The sequence below is a fragment of the Drosophila tropicalis genome, unplaced genomic scaffold (genome assembly GCF_018151085.1).
Source record: "Drosophila tropicalis isolate 14030-0801.00 unplaced genomic scaffold, ASM1815108v1 contig_878, whole genome shotgun sequence".
In the NCBI taxonomy this organism is placed as follows: domain Eukaryota; kingdom Metazoa; phylum Arthropoda; class Insecta; order Diptera; family Drosophilidae; genus Drosophila; species Drosophila tropicalis.
The window spans coordinates 2,159,633-2,185,557 of NW_027173374.1; the positions used below are offsets into that span (position 1 = coordinate 2,159,633).

The 25,925-nt window shown below is 38.2% G+C and overlaps 2 protein-coding genes and 1 long non-coding RNA gene across 5 annotated transcripts; 2 read left to right on the top strand and 1 right to left on the bottom strand.

The window, feature by feature from the left end:
* Nucleotides 1–836: 836 nt before the first annotated feature.
* Nucleotides 837–2,800, bottom strand: LOC137584847 (alpha-galactosidase A-like). 3 transcript variants are annotated; one of them, XM_068300430.1, is made up of 8 exons: nt 2,424–2,800; nt 2,157–2,334; nt 1,837–2,097; nt 1,617–1,766; nt 1,416–1,555; nt 1,287–1,359; nt 1,067–1,231; nt 837–1,016 (listed from the first exon to the last, which is right to left on the bottom strand). In XM_068300430.1, the coding sequence occupies exons 1-8, from the start codon at nt 2,600–2,602 to the stop codon at nt 900–902; spliced, it is 1,263 nt and encodes a 420-aa protein (XP_068156531.1). In that variant the 5' UTR covers nt 2,603–2,800; the 3' UTR covers nt 837–899. The 3 variants fall into 3 exon arrangements, with proteins under 3 accessions (XP_068156531.1, XP_068156532.1, XP_068156530.1); XM_068300431.1 differs by having other exon boundaries at nt 1,416–1,507; nt 1,617–1,778; XM_068300429.1 differs by having other exon boundaries at nt 1,617–1,778.
* LOC137584850 (uncharacterized) lies at nt 2,762–22,540 on the top strand. The gene is made up of 3 exons (XR_011033512.1): nt 2,762–2,814; nt 12,692–12,875; nt 22,349–22,540. It is a non-coding gene; the product is annotated as an uncharacterized lncRNA (long non-coding RNA).
* Nucleotides 22,541–22,756: 216 nt separating this feature from the next.
* On the top strand, nt 22,757–23,599 carry LOC137585284 (salivary glue protein Sgs-3). The gene is made up of 2 exons (XM_068300993.1): nt 22,757–22,865; nt 22,930–23,599. Exons 1-2 carry the CDS (start codon nt 22,766–22,768, stop codon nt 23,448–23,450), a joined length of 621 nt encoding a protein of 206 aa, XP_068157094.1. The 5' UTR covers nt 22,757–22,765; the 3' UTR covers nt 23,451–23,599.
* The last annotated feature ends 2,326 nt before the right edge of the window (nt 23,600–25,925 follow it).

Consider the following 25,925-nt stretch of genomic DNA (forward strand, 5'->3'; position numbering starts at 1 on the left):
TGCCTCAGTCATCAGCCAGCAGCTGGCATTTGAAGGCAGGTAGGTAGGTATGCGGTTGGAGCGATGAATGGCGACGACGACCGACACTGCTCCTCCCCTTTGATGTCGTTTCGCCATGCAGCCATGAAGCCAAATAGGAGGCTGAAGGTTATGGAAGGGGTAGGATGGTTAAATTGAATATGCTCGATGGCTGCCAAGGTTCATCCCTTGATGAAATTTGGTCAATAAATTTACTGAAATATTGAAGTTGACAACACAGTCCAGGTCGGTGGTGGGCGTATGTGTGTCTCCCAAGAGGGGGGAGAGGTACGCCTGTGTGCTTACGTGCCAGTGCCCGACTTGATGGCTTTCCGTCAGAAGCTCTGCATCTTTGTTTATGGATTATACAATATATTTTATTCAAGTTATTTGGGTTATCATCGGAAGTCCTGCTGTTGAGGCTTATCCTAATAATAACCAAATGGATTTTCAGTGCTCACTTTTATTGGGGACATGAACTAATTTGTCAAAATCATATTCATGCCCCGACTCGACCGACCGACCAAACAATGTTATTTATAATATGAGCAAGCCAAGCATATACATACATTTGATGTGTATGTACATACATTTATTTATACTGCATAACAATAACCAGTGCACACTTGCCCACATATATACATGACAATGTCTGCTGTTTGGAGCTCGCTTTGATAAATATTTATTTAGTGCTTTAGATAGATAAATTGAATAATATTTATTTGCGGGCGTGTGTTTGATGACGTTTATAACCTATTCTATTCTATGTATGTCAAAAAAAAAAAAAAAAAAAAAAAATGAAAAACAAAGCCGTATGGTTTCTTTCTATTTAGTTTCTCACCAGCGGCCATTATACATTGGTGTGGAAAAATTGCAAATGATTAATAAATGTTGACCACAGTAAACTTGTAAAAGTTAACGCCTTTGGGATTAATCCTTGTGCTAAATGTATCCCTTGGTTTATATAATCCCAAATCATTGCTTACATTAAATAAGTCCTAAATTGATTGTTATCATAAAAGTCTGTACTTTATTTGCAAGCACTTACCACAACTGTATAACCCATTGGATTGACTAATCTCATCTCATTTAAGAGAACTTCGCATGTTTGAGGACATAAAGGACATTCGGGAAACTCGCCATGATTGACGAAGGCTATGGCAAACGAATTCATTCCCATAGCATTAATTGGTTCAACTGGTCGTGCCCATACCTAAAATATTACAGTGAAAATAGAATTATTGATCAAAGATATGATTACTAAATACCTGGAAATTTCTCCTGGTCAATATACACTTGCCAGGTTTGCCAAGACTATCCTGATTTATGGCAATAATATCGCTGAAGATATAGCTCTAATGTGAATAATTTAAGATATTTTTCATAGTCTTTTTTACCGATTCTGTAGCAATGCTTTGATCTCGGGGCGTACAGTCTCCAAATCGTTAGTCATAATTAATGGCGCTGCCATTACTGCCCATACGGCGAACTGTAAACGACTTTCATCATAACTTAAAAAATAGTTACCCAATACTAGCTAAGTAAAATGGATTTATACTTATATATTGAATTTACTCAGATATACATATGTATATTACCATATCTGGATCATTCCAATGACCGGGACCACTATGATTGACCAAAAGATGTTGTTGCTTATGATAGATATGCATAATATCGACTATAGATTCGTAAGAATCATTGATATCTTCAGCGAAACGCCAAAGATTGCAATGTTTTTTAATGATCTGGTAGTTGGGCTAAAAATTGTATAAATATTTTATAATGGTAATTGATTAATGACTGTTTCATACAAACTTTTGATTTGTAGAATGGCCAACTGCAGGAATAGACCATTGGTCGTTTGGTATTATTTAATGCTTGACCAAAGGCTGGATAACCCTCATCTAAATCTCTCTCAGTTGCATAGCATCCATCCAGTTTAACATAATCAACTCCCCATGAGGCAAATGTTTCGGCATCGAGCTCAAAATGACCAATGGCACCAGGACCTTGATACATGCAGGTTTTATAGCCCACATCATGATATAAACCAAACTTTAAACCTCGATTGTGAATCTAGAGAAATAAAGTGAATTATTTGGACACCTCAATGGTGGCACTCAATGAGAGCTTACATAATTAGAGAGATGATTCATACCGCTGGGAAAACGAACTCTATTGGGCAAAAGTTCATCTGTAGAATTGTCCCTCTGCCTTTCCATCCAACAGTCATCGATAATGAGATATTTGTAACCAACTTTGGCATACCCCTCAGACACCAACAGATCTGCTGTGCGCCTAAAAAGTCTCTCACTGAACTCAACAAAATAAAATCAATCATTATTGGTGGTTGCCAAGTTAAAATTGTAAAGTGTGAAAGCGAAAGGAATGCCCTGAATCACCTGATGCAGTCTCTGGGGAATCTTTCACAATCCGTCATGCAGCGATATCTCTCAAAAGGCATCCAGCCCATTGGTGGCGTTAGGGCCAGTCCATTATCAAGTCCCCTAACTTTGACATAAATGCAAAAAAGGCATATTATTAACGAGACTGGAAATGAGCAGAAATTTCTGTTTCCCATTTTCAATGACAGCGAAAATAATCGAATATATGAGAATGTATCTGGCAAATGTTTGCTAATGGCTTTTTGTTATGACTTTCACAAAAGTGTGACTAATGAATTTCGTTTCGTTGGTGCTGCAGTGATTTGTGATGGCAAGAGATGCAGTGTATTGTTGAAGTTCTCTGCGTTTATAAGAATAACAAAGGAATTTTTTTTTCTTTTTAGTTTGAGTAAGTAACTGACAAAAAAATGATTGACTGCTGCCAAGAAAAATCATCATCAGTTTATAAGTATTGATGGTAGATTGAGCTGCTTGAGAGAGATTGCATATGCATAGTCAATTTCAATGACCTATTCATTAATTTTGATATAGTTTAAGCAAATAATCTTAAAACGTCATTTTAGTGCTATAGCAAGTCAACTAAAATGCTTATTATTTTTTAATTTCTGGGGAAACATAAACGGGCGGCGCACCTTAATTTGATTTTCCAGTTTATGAAATATGCATGACAGAGCGACAAGTTGCTTATAACAAATATTTAGATGCGGGAAGCAGAATGTACACACTCACTTATTAAAAAGTAAATTTCATTTATTGCTTTCTAAAAGAGAGACACAAAAAGGGAGAAGACAATGGCAAACAATAAGAAACAAATAAACCAGCTGAAACAACAGAATGCTTTGCGCAATCAAGAGTAGAAACAGAACATTTAATTTTCCATCCGCTGCCTCATTCAGTGTCCACAACCCCGGACAAGAAGTCACATTGACCGTCAAATTGTAATCAAATGATAAATGTTCCGCACTCAACCTCGTTCTCTCTGTCCGGACATGCAGCCGTGGAATATGGCCAACAGGACCAACGTAGAGCTCTACCACTGAGTTGTTGAACAAATGGCAGCAAACCAAAAAAAAAAAAAAAAACAGAAAAACAGAAGAACCAAGCGAGGGCAATGGAAAAACGGCAACTGCCCACAAGACGATTATCACAGGTTGCTGAGGACGTGAAGGAGACATACACACACAAACACACAGTAAGCACACTCCAACCGCATAACAATTCTTCTTAAGGATGCTGGAAGTTGTGTCTTCGTTTCGAGCTCTGAAAGCTGTTGCGATTGCGAGTGCGGGTGCGAGTTGCGGGTACAACTGGGACTGGGACTACGATTGAAGCTGAAAGCGGGATGGGCAGTGTGAACAGCCAACCGTAACAAGTCGCAGGACAATGATTTGCATTTTCTGCGCTTTCAGCTTCATTCTCTTTCTATTCGGTTTTATGGCACACAGAACGCAGCAAAGGGAAAACTGCCCAGCGAAATGAAGGCAGGCGCTGGCAGGAAAACCAGCTAGGCAACTTGCTGCTGTCGCTGCCGCACAAAAAAGAAAACAACAACAAAAAATAAAATTAAAATATACGCAAAACCAAGAGCTAAGACAAATTCTAAGAAGTTCCAGCTGTAACCAGGCCAGGCCAGGCCAGAACCGCACAGGCAAAGCAAGGCCAAAGCCAAACGCAAAAGCAGCCAACTTTCTGGCGGATACTGCGGCTGAATAAAATATGAACCTAAGCCAAAGTTTGCGAAATGCCTTTTATGGCTCCGTTCGGAGATTAGAAGCGACGGCAGTCGTCACCGCCTCATCGCGAAATCATCCCCCTACAGTTCAGCACTTATCGCTTGCGTTCTGGCCAGTTTATATATTCCTTTTTTTCGAATATTATTTGTTCAGAATTGCTCTCAAGTTCCCAAGTTTCCATTTCTGTTGCTGCTCTTTCCGAATTTGTTTTCTTTTTTTCTTATTTATTTTACCATTTTCATTGTTTTGTGTTGAGCATTTGAAGTTTTTCCAAAAAAAGAAGAGGAAGTTTAATCCCTAAGAGTAAGCCCTTCATCAAATGTGGTTCTTAAGAATGGAAACCATAGGGAACCAGGTGGAAAACTGTCAATAAGGACTGAATAAACTATTAATTATTAAGATGAGGGTCTTAAATTCCCTGAAATTGTTTTACAGCTTATTGTTTTTAAACGCTTTTAATTTAGAGTCGACTGTATAGATAATTACAGCAAGTAACTTCTTCGACGGTTCTAATGACCATCTGAAATGCCAATCTCTTTGTCACTTTAAACAAGCTTTAATTACTGTTCTATTACATGAATATTGTTAAAGCAAATTCAGCGCTCACTTTGTTTCTATTTACATTTGCTTTTCAGTCTGTTTTTGTTTTGTCTGTATTCCCTTTTCGACCCATTTTCAACTATGAAATTCACATTTGCAGTTGCTGCCTGGGCATTAGGTTGAAATTAGCGCTAATAAATCTCCGGGCATTATTTTACCTTTATCGCAGACATTAAATTAAATCTGATTAAAAAGGAAATCATAAATCCCAATACTGCTGGGGCCAAGTTTGTTGCCCGTGCTACCCCGCGGCGGTCTCGTCGCACGCCTAATTGCGTTTTGCAAGACGCTTTCAGCTTCAGCTTCAGCTTAGGCAGTTGTACTTATCCCTATTCATGTGCCATTCGCGACAGCGGGCGACCTAATCCTTCCACATTCCTTAGCCTCGAAAAGTTCATCCCAACCCGGACCGACCGGCCCTCATACAACGACCCGACGACCCACCCTTGGTACAGGCCACGTCGACGGCCAAGACTCATCTGCTGTTCGTCTGCGTGCGAATGCGAAGCTGCAATCTCAACGTGATAAATTATGGCTATTTGAATTCCTTTTGCTAGCCATGCCTCATACCAGGCTCCAGATTCAGCTTCGTCTCCATCTCCCATCTCCATCACCATCTTCTTCCGCTTTTCAGAGAAGCGTTTGTCTTTGTGTTGGTATGATTGTTGCCGTTGGCGGCGCTTTCGCTGGAAATGAAGCGCATGAGTTATGAACCCGGGCAGTTCGCGTTGCGTATACGCAGCGTTTGCCAAACACATAATTGCCGTCAAGATTTACGTTAGCCCTTTAAATTTATGTTACAAATTGCGCCAACTTTATGTTTATTACGTGCAGAATAATAGGCTTTTGTTGTTGCTGCCAACTGCGAACAGGGCCAAGTGGCGGCATAATGCCTCCTCTTCTTACCTGTGCAGCCACACAGAGTTCTCTAAACGCCACTAAAAGGGATCTCTTATCTAACCAGACAATTGGATGGTCTTATAAATAATGCACTTTCCAGTGCCAACTTCATTGGGCTCAATTTGTGATAATTTTTTTTCCTCTTGTTATAAATGCACGGCAGGTGGATGCCACCATATTGTGTTGCATATTAATGGCGACCCGATAACAATAAAGCATACTTCATACACCCCCAGAGCAAACTGGAACAATTAAAAGTCCATAAATGAGTTTTTCTCATCCTGCAAAAGCACTCACACTGAGGAACCCAATTAATACATATATGAATTTATGTGTGTGAGTGTGTGTGTCAGTCAAGTCTATTTGGTTGGCTGGTTTCATTCATTTTGGAGCTAATACCATTTTTCTCGGAACAGATGGACCAAGCAGATAATGAATTAATAATATTATTTTCATTTTTATTAACAGTGTTATTTTTTTTCTGGTCTCTTATGATTTCTTTTCTCATATAATTTATAAAGTTTAAAATGTTTCGTGTGCAAAATCAATTTGATGAACCGATTTCTATAAAATTTATCGCGCTTTTAAAGTCTCAGTATCGTTTTTGATTAATGAAATATAAATTACATTTATAATTACATGAAAATATTTCTTTTCTCTTTACAATCTACGATATGTACAAACATATGTACATACATATGTACATATATGGGAAACGAGGCTAATAGAAATCCTTCTGCATGATTCCATTGCCTCATTTGCAAAAGAAAAACAGAAGGCAAATTGTGCTCGCTCGTGTATTCATTTGCTTGAGTGCCTTTTTTTTTTGTCTTTTGGTTCATAAAATTATGTGTTTACATATTTAGCGCAAACAAACATTAACCAAAATGAAAAATTTTAGACTACTCGTAATAATTTAGCTACCGACATTTTCGTTTACTCAGACTTTTGCTAGCTTCTCTCCACACGTCACGTACGTTCATTGTAGATGGCCCAGGAACACCCACAACAACAACAACAGCAGCAAAGTAACAACAGTGTAAACAAGAACGAAACATGACGGAGCACTGAGCTCGAGCCCCGTGCCAAGAGGCAAAAACGTGGACCGAACCTTTGTTGATTACGTTTCGTAATTAAGGAGATTTTAATATGCCGCATAATGACATAAAACTAATGCATAATTTTACAACACATCTGAGTAAGCATGCCGCACACACTTGGGTGTGCGTGCAAGTCATGTGTGCTGTACGATATTCTACTGTGTCATCAGCCTTTTTGGGGCGCGCGCATCCGGCATGGCATGGCTGGGATGGGATGGGATAGGACGGGATCAAGGGACCCCAAACTTGGTTAGACAGTAGCAAAAACCTATGTAAACAGTATACAGAAATCCGCTGACTTTTGCCAGTTGGTTGTACCTATTCCGGGACAGGCATACCATTTTTATGGCATATTGTAAAGTATCTTGTTAACATATTTGAAACATTAACCAAGAAAACTAGACGCGCCATTTTCATCCCCGCCCCCATCGCACATGGTCTACATACACAGCATTGTGAGTGAGAGTGGAGCCTCGCTTTTCCGTTTGGGGTAGCGGAATAAAGCAAAAGCACAAATTAATTAGTTGGGCATGAACAAGATTTAGATAGCAACAACGAAATGTCAGCGATGGCATTTTCAGCTCGTCTCCTCTTTGCACACTCGCCAAATTAATATTGTACTTGTTGTTGAGGACCAAAACGGGCAACCGGTCCCTAGTTTTTGGTCCTTGGTCCCCTGTATTTACTTTAAGTCAAGCCAACAAGTAAGCTTTCCTTGTCCTAATTAGATAGAACGGATGTGCCAAAGGATGTCAATCTCAAGATCTCTAGCAAATATATTCAAGAACGAATAGAAAAGATAGCAAATTAATTTGATTGAAAGCTATAATTTTTTAAAAAGTATGTTGAATAAAAAAATAATAATAATAGAACAAGCCAATTTGCACTTTACATTATCCCTTAGTTACCTAGTCATCAAGCGGTTTATAATATTTACATAACACATTTTATTCCAAGGAATTTTAACTTCAAATTACAGTCACAGACCAAAGTCTTAACCTAAGGACATTAAACCAAAGGGAGAAGATACAAAAATTACAATTTAAAATGGACCATTTTCATTCAAATAAAAGTAAAAAGTTTTGGCCACTATTGAGTTTAGTTTACCTACTACTTACATTCATACAATATATGCTTATGTGGGCAAACTATTATGCTCTATTTTGACTGTCAGCAGTCAGTTTTTTTTATCAACAATTTTGCAGTTAAAGAACTCCAAGCCTAATTAATTATGTAAATTGTAAGTAGTTTATATTCTCTTTGCTGTAAAGTTATTTCTGTAAAGTTTTTTATAGTGTCCAACTTATTAAACTCATCACTCAAGTGCGCTTTGACTTTTCCGCAAAACGTTTTCAACACTTTTGAATTATGAACATACAGTAAACTGTCGTTGCAGAAGAGGGAGCTAAAGAGCCCACGTTGCCAAAGGCACAGACTGCAGCCGGGAGTGCCCTAAAATGGCGTCTAGGCTCCTCAATTATGCCAAGCGGTGTTGCTCTCTCGAGTGGGCCAAAGAGGCGAGCAACACCCAACGCCCATTGCAGCGACAGCAACACGGGAAACTTTGCACTAACTTTGGGCTTCCGCAGGCTTCAATGCCTTCAATTGTATACAAAGCAAGTGTTGGAATGAGATTAAGAATTCGAAATCTAAACTTTCTGTTGATAGTAGAGTGATAGTTGGAATATTTTTTAATAAAACTTACCTCAGTGTTTTAGTTTGGGTCATATTGGTCTTGTTAAAAAAAGATGTTTGTATTGTAATTTTAAAGTGTATTTTTACTGACACATTTTTTTTTTGTGGCTGTAAACTAAAAATGGCGAGACAGGAACAGGAACTATGGCCTGATATCTTTGCCTCTGCTTACGTCCTTGGCCATCTTATCGGAGTGTTCGGCACACAAAAGCTGGCCACCGGCGCATAAATTTTCTAATATGAACCTAATGTTAGCCCTGAGGTGTTTTTATTGTATTTTTGTTATCGCTCCCCTTGTGCAACGGGCTCGTAAAATTTTCACTTTCCGCCAAAAAGTTCAGTGGGTGTGTGTGTGTGTATGTGAGTGTTTGTGTGTGGGGCTCAGATTAATGCGAAAGCAAAGTCAAGTGCCTCACTGCTTGCTCTCCCCCGTTTGTAGTTTGATTGCATGGATGGTGCATTATATTTTGATAATAAATGTTGCCAACCGACAACCACTTATCCGGCTCTATTGAGTGCCGTAAAACCAACCACTATTGCACAGCAATTAGCTAGTATAAAGGGGCTGGGTCAGGGCCGGAGCATTGCCAAAATAATTTACGAGTAGGTGGTAAATTCAGTACAGTTCATGCTGAATTTTGATTATACTTAAAGTTTTATAGAGTGTAAGTTGTCCAATAAAAGGTTTTCGTACACATAGAAGTAAGTGTAAACCCAACGTGTATATCCATAATATGCACAAAAAGAGGTTTAGTATAAATCAAGAAAATTCAGATCACACCCAAAAAAAAAAAGCAACGTACAGTACCTTCACATATGTATAATAACATGCAACATCGTTATTTAGCTGTGAACGTTTCTGACCCATTTGGGGGACGGCAACTTGAACAAAACGATGAAGTCAGAGCATTAGTAGTAACCCACAGATCCCAGTCACAAGTTGGAAAAAAAAGAAGAAGCGTAAAGTTGAACCAGCAATTCATGCACGAATAAAATTGATGAAGGTCAAACTCTGGTTGACTTTGCGGTGATAAATGAGCGGTCAAGCTAGAAAAGAAACTACAAAGCACACACACACAACTGAGAGTTGGAGGAAATGGCCGCAAGCATGGCGAACTAGCCAAAGTATTCCAAGAGGCAGGAGCAGGTGCAGAGTGTAGAAATCATAGAAAGAGATGGCGTGTTGCGGTCGGCGTTGTTGAGTGGCGAACAACAAGCAAAACTCATGCACCTCCATGTTCTTGGTATGCTATAAACACGCATACTTGAAGATACACGCGTGCACGGAATTCTAAAAGCGCCTCGTACAAGATGCGCTCGAATAGCTCCGAGTAGTCGTAGTCAGTCCAGCCGGACGACGAAAGAAACTAGTACTGGCCTGCTGGGCAATGGTAGTCGATATTGAAACAGAATTTTAGAAATTCCCTTCTAGTATTAGACTCTTGGATAAAATTTATTGTTTGTTTTTTTTTTTTTTTTTTTTTTTTTTTTTTTGGTATCTGTACAAGTACGCGGCAAACATATTGCCAAATGGCTAAAATTGAGTAATTTCTGCTTCAGACATGGGTTAAATCAATGAAACGTGCATACCATAAGAAATTGTATGCTTAATTGAGCATTACGCCCCGCGATGTACTTCGTTAAAATTAAATGATATTAATATTAATTCTTTATTCATTTTGCAATACTTTTGATGGCACACTATTTTATATAAACAACTTGTTATCTCGTATTTATAAGAGTATTTTCCCATGTTCATTATTGCATTGCAGCTAGGAAGATCAGTGTCATCTACCATTTTAGAGGATTAAGTAAGTTTTATTTAAAATTAAACAACAAGGCAGGAAGACATTGTGGATCTATGTATATAGTTGGTGCAAAGTTTCAAAAATATTACACCGCCGTTGACTTTGTTGTGGAAACTTGTTGACAGACCTGCGGACGAGACTGGAACGAGAATGGGGGCCCCAGTTCAACTTCAGCATAAACATCAGCCCTTGTCCATTGCACATCACGTGCAGCAGATGAACTCAACTTTTCCAATGAGCCGGCAACTTGTGTTAGCTCGATGTGAATTGATGCGTCTGCCAGTGGTATCCTATCTTCTAACCCAACCCAGTTCTAAGCCTTCGCGGGGGAGAATCTCGACAATTGACTCACGTAATTCTGTGCGTTGTCAAAGAAACGTGTTCACGCTGTCACTAGCATCCCATGTTTCCATGCCCTGATCTGGATCCCTATCGCATCGTGCATCTAACTGTGCTGCCGTGTGCTGGCTTATCTAACGCTATCGACTCGTTCTGTGTTTAAGTTTGCTTAAGTTTATACTTTTTCATTATGTTTATGTTGCCGCTTCGTTTACTCATCGGCCTCTGTGGCACCGTTTTGTTTTCCTTTTGCTTACGCGATTTTTACTTTCTCGTTTTTCTTTGAGTTTGTTCAAGTTGCTTTTTGATTTAGAAATGAAAGCGTACACAATACACACACACACACACATACACAAAAAACAGAAAACAGAAAAGAAGGAAGAAAAAAAATAACAAGAACATTCGCTTTTCCTCACAAAGAAGAAGAGTCCTTTTAAACTTTTCTTGTTTCAATTTTTTCCTCTTGTTTTTTTTTTTTTTTTTTCTGTTTGCGGTGTTGAATGGGAGAGAGAGGTGGTGACTCAACATCTTCTTCTCTTCTGGTAGGTCTGGGATGTGGAAAATTTCACCATTTTCACTAAGAATTCAATAAGAGTGTATAAAAAAAATTTGAATTTGCTTTGTTTACAAGAGAAACCTTTGGACAATAACCATAAAATTAGCATATCTCACTCTCACATTTTATGTAACATCTAAGATTAGATAAAATCAAAACTTTAGAAGTCTTGGCCCATTTGAATACATTCTGTATCATTTTAGCCAAGTTGAGTTGTTGTATTTTCTCTCCAATTTGAACCAAACAAAAATTCTCTTTTCTCATAATATGAAGAAAAGAGAAAAAAATCAAATAAAATATGAATACGTACTTATATGTATTTAATTTGTTATTTGAGAAAAGTGGTTCAGAATCTTTTTAAAATCTTTTTTTGTCCTTTAAAGATTCCTAGGGGAACTGCACAATACATTCACATTCAAATCTTAACCACTGTTTCGAATTAGCTCTCGCTCTTTGCGGTGAATGAGGCATTCAAATTAAACAGCGCTCAATTTCCTTCCCCCTTTTCTCAGTCAGTTGCATTTCCATGTGAAGTGAACAATGGCGGTTAGAAGGGGCCGGGAACGCTTAGCCTTCGATTATGGATCGCTGTCCCTTGATTGTTATTAAAAGTCTTTCAATATTGTATATTTATTGTCCATCCATGTCTGGTTTTGTCTTGGTAAAGTTTTGCTTCGTTCTGGTTGTTGGTGTTTTATCTTGGGATTTTATTCAAGCGCAAATAAATTGCAAAAATATGCAACGCGCCAATTCACTGGCCAAACAGCGAGCAACCAACCGTCCAAGGAATAACCAAGCGGATATTGTTTTTCGAAATCATTTCTTTGCCCAGAGTCCTGCGTGGAGCTTTGCTCGCGGACTTGTTTTTCTTTTAGCTTTGCTTCTTCTCCCCTTCTACCACCCATCACTCATTCACCGCCTACTACACTGCGTATATATGTGTGTGTGTGTGTGTGTTCGTTCGGTTGCAGCTTTCTTTTGCTTAATTTTTCGCCCATTGCGCATACAAAGTGAAATTACCCATGAGACTCCTTCCCCCAACGCAACGGGAGGGATTTGGTGCGTTGGTATGGCATTGAAGATGACGATGTCTAAAAGCACCGCCAAGAAATCATCAAACTGTTTGCTGAATATTCAAGAATGTTGAATATATGTATATACATACATATGTATGTATATAGTTACACCCAGCTTAAGGCGTATTCCCATACGCATACTATATACATATACATACTACTCACACCCTGAGTTGCTCCCACCAGTCCAGTCCAGAGTCCAAGAGCCAATGGACCAATCCTGGCAATAACTGGCAAAATCATCGCCTGAATATTTTCAGTCTTTTTCTCTTGCCTTGCGCCGGAGAATTTCAATTAGTTTGCAATTTGCAATTTGCAATTCACGACATTTGACTGACTTCTAATTATGAAAAATTCCAACAAATCAAAACGCTGATGAGGACCAAAGACCAGGCCGCAGAAGACGGCTTACCGACTGGACTTGGTTTTCCTTGTTTTTTTTTTTTTTTTTATTTCAGAGTATTTTTTAATCATCATCGTTTGCTAATCAGCAAGCAAATTTCAAAGACGAATGCTGAGTGATTTGTGGTGGAGATGGATTACTTCGTACAAAACCAAAGTGAAATGCTAATCAAGCATCTACAAGGGACCAGAAATTAGAAATTCTCTTGTTGTTCGCATCTTTGAAGTTATTATAGAAAGGTGAGTCTACGCTTTTCAGTAAATTGGCTTCATGCTGGCATTAATTCACTCATCCTCATTCCCATTCGCATTCCCATCGTCAGAAGGTCCTTTCTTCCATTCTGGGGTAAATCAAATTAAATGGGTCTCTATCATATAGAATGTGTATATTTTAGACTTATTTTCGGTGATATTTCTGCATAAGAAACAAATTTCTTTTTGCTTGTGCCCAATCCATTACACACCCAATCCCACAAAACGTAAACCCAATAGTCAGCCCACACTCAGCTCATCTGTCTATTTTTATGGCACACCCAATACGAGGGCTTCCAAGGAGACATAAATCTTTATCGATGTGCGCTCAAATCCATATATAGAAATTTCATTTTGGGCTGGGCTTTTGTGAATCGCTCTGCAGTTTTTATGTCTGCTGCGGCTGCTTTTTGCTGCTAAAACAAAGCGTCCTGTGTGAGCTATCGAATTGTTTTCAAATTCTTGGCTCGGACACGAAAAACAACAATGGCATAGAATTTTTAGCCGAGCGTTCCCTCTTTCTGCTGCTACTGCTGCTTCCACTCCTGGCCCAGTTTTGGCCAGTATGTGCCAGAAATGTGTTTTGGCAAGGCGTATAAATTAAATTTTATTTTTGTTGACGTGTGAAATTGCAAAAGACAGCCAGCTTCCAGACAGTATGCCAGCCGGCAAACCGCCCAACCAGCCCCATTTGGCCATTCATTCTACTAGATTGTGGTTTCCATTTCATTTAATTTTATCCTTATCCCTAATTTGCGGAATGTCCATCAATTATAACTCATTTACAGTACATATTTTTGTATTGCTTTTGTATAGTGCATTCTGAATATTGGCAACTTGATAGACACAATGCAAATCCAATAGTTTTTTCTAAAGGATATCTTTGATTTTTTTAAAAACATTGTTACAAATGGTTTTTTGTTTTCGAAAATTGAAACACTGACAGCCAGGAAAGTGCTTTTAGCTTTGTGAGATTTCAATTCCGAACATTCTCAAAATGACTAAAGATGTTAACTTTATCGAAATAGGAATGGAAATGGCAAAGGATAAAAGACCCATACTTCAAAGTTGAATTTTTAATCAACCAAAATGGAATCGCCAATTAGGATTAGCATTTTGATTGTCAGGGAGTATCCTTCTTGAAGTTTTCAAAAACTGTATTATAAATTATAATAAATCTTCTGAATCTGAGTAAAAATATCGCCAGTAAGAATTTAAGAATTAATTATAAATTTAACAAAGGGCTAAACATGTCTTGATTAACTTCTTCACATTGCATTAAACGTGAATCAGTAAACAAAACTTGATAGTTTTGGGTACTGCACACATCTTGTTAAAATTAATTTGCCATTTATTGAAGTGCGCAAATGACAACCATTCCAAACACTTAATCATTTCTAACCGGCCATTGCTTTTTGCGTTAACCACTTATAAGCCATACAGAAGCCCTGTGTGGGCCGATTACCCAGGGTCTTTCTCTCTCTAAATGTAAATCGACATTAACATATTCACAGCATGTACATGTTGAATTCTAATAACAGATGGATAAAATTGACTGAAAATGCGTAATTTGTTTCTCTTGGATTTATTGGCAATAATTTACTCACTTAAAGCTAATTAAATTGCTTTGTAATAAAATCTGAAGCTAATTAGTAGTTATATTTGTATTCGTATTGGATCGGATCGTTTGTTTTTGTCCTGGCACTGTCCGTGCCCAGTTTGTTTGCTTAGTGGTTGTGGGCAAGTAGTAGACCAGTTCAGTTCAGTTGAGTCTCGGGCAGACCAGTGCAGTGCATCATAATGCAATTAGCCCTAATTGCAGCTAATGAGCATTTGAAACTCAAAGCAGAGAGTGTTTGTAGTGAAACAAGAATGGCATGATAGTGTTTGGTGGTTTGGGTTAATGTGCGCAGCTAAATGGCAAAACAACAATGCAAAGTTGTTTTGGGGACTACCACCACAACAACGTTTGCTCCTGGCAGCGGCCTTTCGTTTTTCTCTGTGCTAGTGTGGAGTGTTTAATAAAACCAACGAATGCTTAGTAAAATGCCGTTAACTCCTAAATTAACTCGACTGCGCAGCTGCATTTGACGCTGATGCCGCCCCTGGGTGAAAGTTCTCACTCCAGGCCTGGATAGCAGCATTGGCATTGACTTCAGAATAGGAATCACTTTGCCCAATGAATGCGACCTCATTGGATTTAATACGTGCTCAGCGCAACTCTGCCAACTATGTGTTCATCTCTGTGGTACCTCCTGGCGCTGCCTTTTTTTTCCATCAGTCAGCTATCGCCCATCACCTGGTTTTGGGTGGGCAAATCGGTTAGTTCTTCATCTGTTTATTATGCAGGAGCAGACACAAGTTCATTTAGCAATTGGCGCTGATTCTTACTTCTTGGTCCTTGCTATCCACTTTTACATTTACAGTGAGTGCAGCAGCAGTTCCGTTCCCTTTCGGAAGTACCATTAATAGAGCAACCTAATTAGTTTGTTACGCTCGTTGCTGCTGGCAACGGGTCTTACTTACATATCTCCCAGGCTTTGGCGACCCACACACATAGACACACACCGTTGAAGCACAGTCCTCGAAGAGCACAAGTATGCGGTAGGTGTGGCTTTGATTGTGACTGTGGCTCTGATGAGCATCGGTGACCATGAACCAAATGAGCAAGGAAAGCATACAATACTCCATACCTACACAGTGACATACCGAAGGCCACAAATATGCGCATATTCATGCCCATAAATAGACGTAGATTTGAATACACGTTTGTATGTTCTGCAGAGGTTTGTTTGCATTAAGGACACATGGCCAAGTTTGCTTACCAAGTAGGGGAGTCAGCAAAACAAATTACGAACATTTGCGTGTGATCCTGGAATCTGGCATGCTGTCAAAATTAAATCGACACATTGATGACTAAATTGGTGTACAACTCGATTTAATACTAACTTATCCACATTCAGATATTATCAAGTCAAAGAAGTTTATTATAACAATCGATATATGTATAGCAATTGTAATCTCTTGCTTTATTTCAAATGGAGAACTTTAATTTTGCTCGAAAAGTATCTTCAATTATTCCATGCATTGGGAAAAAAAAACTGCAATTTGTTTTCACAAAACTTTTATAATTATTTTCACATGTGCACAAAAATTGGAGAAAAGCAAAACTTTTTGTCGTTTCATTCTGCGGTGTCAAATGGTAGTCCATTTAATTGTAAATTCATATATGAATGTTTTTATATCATTGCAAAATGGGTATATGTATTTATTGTGGACAGAAGTTTGCAATGCAGAAGGCAATATATTTTTAACAATGACTGTCTTCTTATCGAATTCTTGAAGCTATAATGCTAATCTGTAACGATATGAATATGTCGTCCCTATTATCTTTTTATAGTAACTCTTTAATTCGGCAATCTCATTTAACATCCATGCCAAAAATATTTTCTAATTGCTGAACTAATTTAAAAATTTTTGCATTAGAATAATTTGCAAACATATAATTAAATAATATATAGCTAATGGCTAATGCCGACATTTGGCATTACACATAGTAAATTAATAATTATGCGGTGATATATGGCACTTTGGGCGTTTGTTTTTAATTAAAAGTGAATGAGAATTAAATTAGAAAAAATTGTAGGTAACATTTGAATAGTCACAAATCGTTGGTCATATCTGTTATTAAGTACGTTTTAAGAACTGCTAAGCGTAAAATTAGATGGAATGTTATTAGATGGACTAATGATTGGATTCACAGGTAGTAAATCGACGGCTCCATCAATACATTTATTTTCTGTTAACTTTGCAAATGTGTAAATAGACATCAAAAGTGTATTACGATTTTGTTATAACTTTTGGTATGACTCACTATGCCAGTTAAGTGTAATGGCTGGTAATTTGATTTTATTGTAGCGCACAGAACTGTCTTCCTCATTCGGTTTCATTCAATCAGCATGTAGAATATACGTACAATTAGGAACTTTATCCAATCAATGAACCATTGATGGCGAACGCTGATGAATATCACACAAGAGTTGCGTAACGTATTCTGGTGTGGTGTGGTGTGATGTGACGTGGTTATGAACCACAGGACTATAAAATCAACAAATAAATAAATTAGTTAGATCGAATACAATCGATACAGGGGAAATGACATTCGATGCTGTTGAGTTGCCTTTGTGAGGCAACCTCGTTATGGTTGCTGGTTGGCTGCAACCGCTGCGCAAAACGACTGTCAATCGTGGAGCTACCAAGTCGCAGTTTTGTGGCCAGTTAATGGCCAACTGGCAGTTGAAATTGGTTGCCGCTTATTCGGTCGCGTGCTCTTCAGGGTTGGAGTTGAACTTGGGATTGGGGTTGGGTTTGGGTTATGGTTATGTCAATCATTATGTTGATGGTTACGGTTATGAGGCACTCGATTACCGGCAAGATGAGTTGCCATATTATTCCCATTCACAGTAATGGAAAATGGAGCTCATGGGCATGGAAAGCATGGCCAACTATCTTTGAATGCCGACGCATCTCTTCGTTAGTTTGAGCCAAAGAGCATAAATGTCAATGCGTTCGACAGGTTTTCGTTTGGCTCTTTCCCCTAATGGATTTCACACGTGATAAGATCTTCGACTTTACTTGGCATTTTAATTTTGTCATTGCCAAAAAAAAATAAGGAAACCCCTGGAAATACTGACACATATTTGTAGAAGAACGACTTCGATTCGCGGTCATATATCAACACAGGGGAAATCGAAGAAATTGGCAGTTTTTAAATTAATCGTACCCTTCAACTTGTCGAATGTTGATAGAGCATAAATAAACGAGACGAAAGGTCGGAACTGCCCCGCCCCCACAGTTCATTCCGCCCGTCTGTGAAATGTCTGACTGTCTGTCCTTCTACCTGCGCCAGTCTGACACTGACGCTGAACTCCTGGCTCTGACTCGTTGACTGACGTAAAACGCGAACAACTGTCAGAGTTTGCAAATTCATTCCAGATGTAAACATTCCCATAGGAAGCCATTTCACACAAATTTCACGTCTGTTTACTCAAATGCAGCAACTGGTGCTGACGTGAATACAATTCGGGTATGGGCACGGATGAAGCTTGCTTGTTTTTTTTGTGCATGGTATGAGAAGTTTGCTCCTCGTTTGTAATACGTTTTGTGCTTTTACCGTCATCAAAAAGGAGAAATACTCCATGGATACGTGTCCAGGTATGTGCATTGGAGACTTTTGACTTTTCAACTATTTCCTTCGAATAAAGCAAATTGTATGCTCTATAAATATATTACGAAAATCATGTCTTAAGAGATGTCTTTCTTCAAATCAAGTCTATAAATTTAACATTTTCCTTTTTAAAGAGTTGTAAATACATTTCAATGAACTTTTCCAAATATCTTTAAAGAAAACCTCTTTAAAAAAAGTGAATTTTCCTCTTTTTCTCGCATCCAATCATATTTCAAGTACAAGTACCCCACCAAACAAAAAGAGTATTATTTTTAAAGACTAAAACACACAAATACTTTGTAAAGGGAGGAAGGGAGGACGGAGTTGGGGACAACTGCGAAGTCCCATTCCCAAATCGAGGCCGTCCTCAATTTTCCTCCATCGAGACTCAATCGTGCACGATATATTCATTGATTATGTCAGGAAAATAAGTTTGCTTTTGGAACATTATTGGTTCCATTCACAACAACAAAAAGTCAACTTGTCAAAATGTTCGAAAGCACTTAAAACTTTTACGCAGCTTGTTGTTTTCTTGTTTGTACGTAGTTGGCAACATTATGGCATTTTTCCACTACATCGACAACTACGTAGCGGACCCAAGTCCAGTTCCAGTTCCACTCCTAATTCCCACTCTCGGACCTACTTTAGGTTCCCAGTCCCCCGCATAAGAGATGTGAGGACCACCGGCTCCTCGGGTTGTCACTGCTGTGCCAATTTCGCACTTTCCTTTTCGTAGCCACAGCGGCAGCAAAAATACATTGAAATAGGATGCGTTAAAGAATACTTGAACTGTCGGCCATCCAGAGGGGAGGACGGTGTCCGGGCGAACGGCAACGAGGGTCCATGCCTGAAGCACTAGTGTCAAAGTCAGACGAAGTCTTGGCATTTATGCTGGCAACCAGCCATGAGTCTCAGTCTGAGCTGAACTGGCCCGGCCTGTCCTAGTCTGCTCTTTTTCCGTTTTTCTTTTTCATCCTGGTAACAAGGCAATTGAATGGCATTTTTTCAATAAGTTGTGAGCCGCAGCCGGTCGAAAGCGGAATATGAAAACTAGCAGGCAAAACTTGGCAACTTTTCCGATTACGTTATTTGTAAAATTTTGTAACATCATTGTGCGCTGTTTTGACTTTCGTCTTTTGTACTTTCTCATTCTCTCTCTCTCTCTCTCATTCTATTTCTTTCTCTTTCTGTTATCCCAGCATTCTCTGTCAGCTGTAAGTAAGCGGCAAAGAGTTGAGCCCCGATAATTTGAGTTAGCAATCAAAACTTTATACGTGAATGTTCAATGGATAGCAATTGCGTTTGTTTCTATGTCCCTCTCGACTGCTGGCTGCATTTAGACATTGCAACGGCTATGATTTTGCCAGGACCGAAGTACTGCAAGTAAGATTAACTGAGGCATTTTACAGAAAATGCTATTTTAGGAATTTAAAAAAGCTTTTAAACACTACAGACTACGTCACACCTGGTGGTGATCCGGTCAATCTATGCAAACTATGATAATACAACTATTTAGTCCCTCAAGAGTATGCTTTAATAATTAAAATCCTTATTCTTGCTGCCCTTTGCACAGTTAAATCCGCTCCATGATTTTGCCATCATTTCTGTGTCTGGGAAAAGACACATGTGTTGGCCAAACGAATAACTGGCATTCACCTTTATATCTACGGATGTAAAGGAATGTTCAATTGATGACTTAATTGACTTCTGCCAATCACATGACATTGGATTAATTCCGTTCACACAGATAATGTATCTGTGTACATACAAAGCATCTGTTATTAATTATGAGTATTTGCTTTTGAGTGTTTCATGCCCCTTGTGCTTTCAAAGTGCTTATTCAAAAGGTATTTGATAATCTTCTTAGTCCGTTTTGTGTATTGTTAGTTTTGTTTTGGGTTAAATCAAAATGAATCACCTTCCTGAGTATTCCATGCCAATTATGTGATAGAAATGGCTTAAGAATTTTCGAGGCAGAAATTTCAAGTCTACCAGCACATACTCGGACTGAGAAGGGTGCTTAAATGGCATATCCTTAAAATCCAAGCAGTCCAATAATTTATGCTGGCATTTTTTGACGCCATCGCCACCGCCGCCTCTGCTGCTTCTCAAGCAATGTGTAGTAACCCTTGTCTTGAGGTTGAGCAATAAAATGAAATATTTATGAGTTAACATTATGGGATTTGTTTTTACCCGACCCGCCACCGTCCGATTTCCATGCCAGTACATGAAAACCGTACTAGGCGATAGGAAAACCGAACCGAGCCGAGATGAGCCCATGGTTTGCTGCTGCTCCTGATCCCACGGATGGACGGTGAAACCCTAGTTGCGGTTGGCTGCTTGGTTAACATTGGCCGCATCGGTTTATTTATTGCATTCGAGGCGTTAACACGAAAGCATTTTGCGGAAATGGAAACTAAATAGTCGTGGCTAAATTATTAAATGCCCACACCAGCAATCGAGGCGGAAACGGAGTGGTAGTAGCCATCGTTTTTCTTTACGAGTCAAAGTGTTGCCTATAAAAATTTACTGTTATGGACGGTACACGCATACACCCACACACATATATCCCCCAATACACTCATAGTTACATACACTCACATGTTGTTTGCATAAATGAATGCAAACATATAATTCTGGCAGCAGCCAAATAAATAAATACACAACGCATCACCCAAATACAAACTCCGAGACCCACCCCTCCCGTTTTATACATCCATGAATAGCCGGCAAGTGTTTGGCAATACTTTGAATATTTAACTCGTACCAGTTCTCTGTCTCTATTTGGTGCTCTTGGTGGATTTGCTCACACTGGAGAGAGCTTATGATGTAACGATTTATGGCCGGCTCATCGGGATGAGCACAAACGCAAACATTTGGCTGTCATAAAGTATAAAACTACTTCTTATGTATCTATCTATCTAGCCATTCAATATAGTATAGAGTACATATTTATATGTATAAGTTGGCAAATCAGAACTCAGAGGTCTGAATAAGGGTTCAAAATGCTTACATAAAGACACGAGGCCTATTTATCAAAAACTTTTACCTAATGAGATGTAAATTACATCATGCTTTAGCATCAACCCAACACAATGTCCTTCAGCTACATATTATTGTTAGCTGTCACTTCAAATTTCAACAACAAAGCAACAAATAACCAGTTGCAGAACTGTTTAATATCAAACAAAGATTAAATATTGATTGCATCAAATGAAATCAATTTCGTCTTGAAATAGATTTGACTTTGATCACAACTTGTTGACTGTTTGTCATTCAATTATAATATTTTGAGAAACAGGAAAATGTATTATAGAATATTAATTTTGATCATTTTAAGCACTACATTGTCTTAGTATGCTTTGCTATCAATTTTGTTACACACTTACCAACAACTGCAATAAAAAGAAAAATATAATTTGTATTTATCATAGAACTGACTAAAATATATGTATACACAATATTTATTTATTTATATTTTAATCCTATGATTAAAAATTGATTAAGTATTTTAAGATAATTAGTTGGACTGTCAATTTAATCAATTAAGGGTATACAAACTTCTATATAAATAAAATTAGGTCAGCCATTTGAGTTTTGATTGGAAATTTATATTTGCCACAGAAGCTTAACTAAGTAACAAAGGCAAGGTTAAATCAATTGATTAGTCAGCAATATGGCGTGGAAATTTAGTATCAACAATAAGCAAGCTTGAAAATGAATAATATTTTCCAACAACCGCTTAGTCATATTTCTTTCTAATTTGTAAAATTTAATTTTTATATACTGTTAGCTCAAAAAAATTTAACTCCTCTTACCAAAAATGTTCTATTTGTTGAAGTGAAAGAACTGCAAACATTTTTAGAAGCTAGCTGCAACTATTGTTTAAATTTATTGACCAACAAATCATTGCGAATTGCTTGTCAAGTGGGAAGTGGAAGCTGCATGGAATAGGAAGCTGAATCGTTGCCTTGGCATGTTCTTTTGTTATGAATCGAAAGACGGAAACTTAAAATTGGAGCACAAAGTCTGAAGCATTATCTAGTGGGAGATAATGACACTTATGTGTGTAGTTTTTTTTTACAAATAGATTTTGATGGACTTACAAAAACATCTTTAACAACAAAAATTTAACGCATATATTTTGCTAAAAATCATTTCATTTTTCACCTATATTAAATAATGGGTAATAGTTTTCGCATTTGTAATAAAAAATGCACATTCTTATATTTAGGTAATTTCAGATATTAGCATCTTATGGAGTTTTGCCAAAGAGCACACTAAATTCTCTCTTTTGATTGTTAATACGAGTACCTGTCAGATCATAAACTACTTGATTTAGCAATAAATTATTGAAGGCAATGCTTACTTATCACTTACCACTCTGGCTCTGGCACTGTGGGGTGGCCTTATCCAGGGGCAGACTGGCATCATAGCATACTGGCATAATGTTTGCAAACCACTCGAGCGTTAGATTCGGATATATGTATGTATACGAAGTGCTAGATGAGCAAAGCAAAACGCACAATAATCATAAAGTGACAACTTAAACAGCTGAGCCATCTTCCGACGATTCTACTGTGTCTGAGACCTCGTGTATAAAAGTAAGCGTCGTGACGCGGCGGCCAGTCATAACGTGGACGCCGACAACATGCTTAGAACTATTCCAATTTTGGCGCTCTTAATTTGCGGCGCAGCTGTAGTGGCCGATGCTAAGCCCATCTTCATTAAGGTGTTTGCACCAACGGGTGGTAATTGAACGAATAAAAAGTGAGAGTGACCCTTGAAATTGAAAGCTCTGTGGATTATTTTTAGGTTATTCAGGCAGCAGCAGCAACAGCTATCAATCCACAGCGACAGCCTCGCCCATCAATACACAGCTTATCTCGAATCTGATATCGCAGAAAATCCAAATTCTGAATAGCTTGCTACAGGCCAAATCATCGGGAGGGGGCTTTGGATTTGGATTTAATAAGTTCGTTACCTTCTCGAGCACCACCACAACAACGGAAAAACCAGTCACTCACCACACCACAGAGGTAATCACAGATTTCACTCCGGATGATCTATCGACTACTTCTACAACAACTACTCAAACTGTCTATACGACAACAACAGAAGGTGCAATTGAAACGCCGAAGCCTACAATACATCCCGACCGCCCAGTCACGACCTCAACGCCGTCAGTGATTACAACAAGAAGCACCACCACCATAACACCCACACTGATACCGACGACAACGGGATCTAGTAATGGATACTCCTACCAGACACCTAGCCCCAGACCGGCCACTAGTACTGTCAGCACTTACTACTTGCCCTCTGCTCTTGCCTAAATATATACTAACCACTCGTTACTTATCCATGTAAAGATCATATTTTCTAGGTTAGTCTAAGGCCATAAACTCTGTTTGACCAACTTTGCTTAGTAAGCAACATATATTTCGCCTCAAGTAAAATTTAATCGTTTTTTTGTAGAACTAAATCTGTTTATTTGGTGATAATTAGAATATTTTTCCATCTTGACCGCAGTTTCATTTGTGTGTTTGTTGCGGAAGTGTTTCAAAACGAGTCGAACTGACAATGGTTACCTCTGTTGCTGCTTCTTTTTGGTTTCGTCATTGTCTGGATTGTATATTTCCCTCTCATTGGTGGCTGATTAGCATAAAAACCGGTTTCGTTTCGAAGAGATTTGACCAAAAATGAGATACTAACTCTCGGTGTATTGACTAAAGAAACAACAACTAGCTAAAAGTCTAACTCGTGCACTAATTCTTTGTGAACTGCTATGAATAAAAGGTACAATATTTCAAGGTTAAGAACCGGCGGAGCAACTTAGAATTAAATTTGCAATCATTAAATCTTTTAGTGTGTATTTTAAGAACACATTTATACATATACACCTATGTAACATAAGTGTCCATATATCAAATGGTATCTTCTTGTGCCATTTGAAACAAAAACCGGGATTAAAAACGTTTCGGCTTACTCTTAAGAATGGTATAAAGGAAACGTGGTTGTAAATTAATAGGCAATTAATTCTTAATGACTCTATTTCGTTTGCTTAGCATTAGCTCAACTGTTTCAATAGTTTAAATTAATTTTTGTTTGAATATTTATGTTACAGAAATATTACCACTTTTTGGTTAAATATTCTCAATATCAAGGCTTATTTTGAAACAAAACTAAATGATAATTATTTATTTTTGGGACCACATGTCGTATACTTTACTTCTTTCTTGTTAAACAAAAAAAGTCAGCAAAGGCAAATGCACAAAACCTATTTAATGGCAAAAATAAACAACAAATCAAAAATTATTGCCGTTTTAGTAATCTACAGCTTCCAACTGACTGCGAGTGCTTGAATCGATTGCAAATTGAAGTATGAAACATGTGTCTGTATTTCAGAAAGAGATGCAAGATGTTAACTGGGAGCAATCCTGAGGCACTGTTCTTCCTCTTCTCCACTTGAGATTTTTAAAAATATGAAACCATTAGATAGACATAATGTTGTCTGGTATTGGCAAACTGACAGGCATCGTCCACACGTGTCGAAGTAATTGAGTCGAGTGTCAAGTTCATCGGACTTACGAGTAAACAAACGGAAATATTCCCGTCCTTTGGTGTAGTAGTGACCTTCAGCAGCACGTGGCTGCTAGCCAACCAACCCACTCGACGGAGTAGTATACATAGTGTGGTTGACGCACTGCGTCTGCCATTGGCATTGGCACAGCCACAGGCACTGGCATTTCCATTGGTATTGCCGCCTTGTCCATTAAGTCGAATTGTTTTGCTTAAATGTGTTTCGATGTGGGTTTTTATGCGCACTCAATTTACGATGGCCGTAAACTAAGTACAATTACAGGAGAGCTCCTTGCTTGGTATAAATATTTTATGACTTAAAACTGCCTCCGTCTGGGTTTGGGGCCAAGTATGAAGATCTGCCCATTTATGTGTATGTATGTATGTATGTATGTATGTTGGTCGCAAATGTAGTATACATGTACAAATGCAATCTAGCCAGACAAAAACTTTCACTTTCTCCCCAATGAAATGTCTGATGGATCGTCTATTATCAAGACTTTCTATGTTGCCTAAGGGTAATCTGATTTATGTTAAAATCTACTTTTTGTCCTAATAAATCTATTTAATGTTGTACAACCCTAGAGAATAAGTGACAACAGTATTAAATTCAGTGCTCTTGTTGTTTCATAGCTTATCATAACTCACTCAAGGGCCCAGTGGATGATGATACGCAACTTGTGAACGTTTATTTTTATGTTTGGGCATGTGTTTCTATTGTATTTTAAAACAAAAAGGCTAAAGAATTTTTGGCCTAAAAGTATGCAACAACAAATAAAATAATTGATGAACTTTTTAAAGGCACAACAGACACAGCAGACAATGAATAAATGGCTTAGAATCACAAGTGCAGAGAGACATAAAAGAATTTATTGATTTGATGTAGATTTCACAAATACAATATTCATTTATCGCATTTATACATAACGTTGTATTGGCATTTACAATGAGCTGCTTTTGTCCGTTTGATTGTATGATGAAGTAGTTTTTATATTGTTTTGTTTACTGAAAATTCCTCAATTTCTCTCGATTTTGTCTTTTTTTGTTGCGCAACTTGCTGGGAGTAGTCTCATAATGAAATTCATGGTTAGTGCTGTGGCATCATGTGTCGAAAGTTATTTGTCAGTCGCATGCGTTTCCACCATCAGAGAGGAGGGTATGTATGTATGAGAATGCTGGCAAAAGAAAATATTGCTTGCGGGATATGTGTGTGGGTGAAGTGACACCGA

Excerpts from the sequence above, each read along its gene's own strand:
- LOC137585284 (XM_068300993.1), top strand. The coding sequence starts at position 22,766 with ATGCTTAGAACTATTCCAATTTTGGCGCTCTTAATTTGCGGCGCAGCT. Across the intron at positions 22,866-22,929 it reads GGTGTTTGCACCAACGGGTG|GTTATTCAGGCAGCAGCAGC; the intron begins GTAATTGAACGA and ends GATTATTTTTAG.
- LOC137584847 (XM_068300429.1), bottom strand. The coding sequence starts at position 2,602 with ATGGGAAACAGAAATTTCTGCTCATTTCCAGTCTCGTTAATAATATGC. Across the intron at positions 1,556-1,616 it reads ATTGGAATGATCCAGATATG|CTAGTATTGGGTAACTATTT; the intron begins GTAATATACATA and ends CATTTTACTTAG. Across the intron at positions 1,360-1,415 it reads AAAGCATTGCTACAGAATCG|CGATATTATTGCCATAAATC; the intron begins GTAAAAAAGACT and ends CTATATCTTCAG.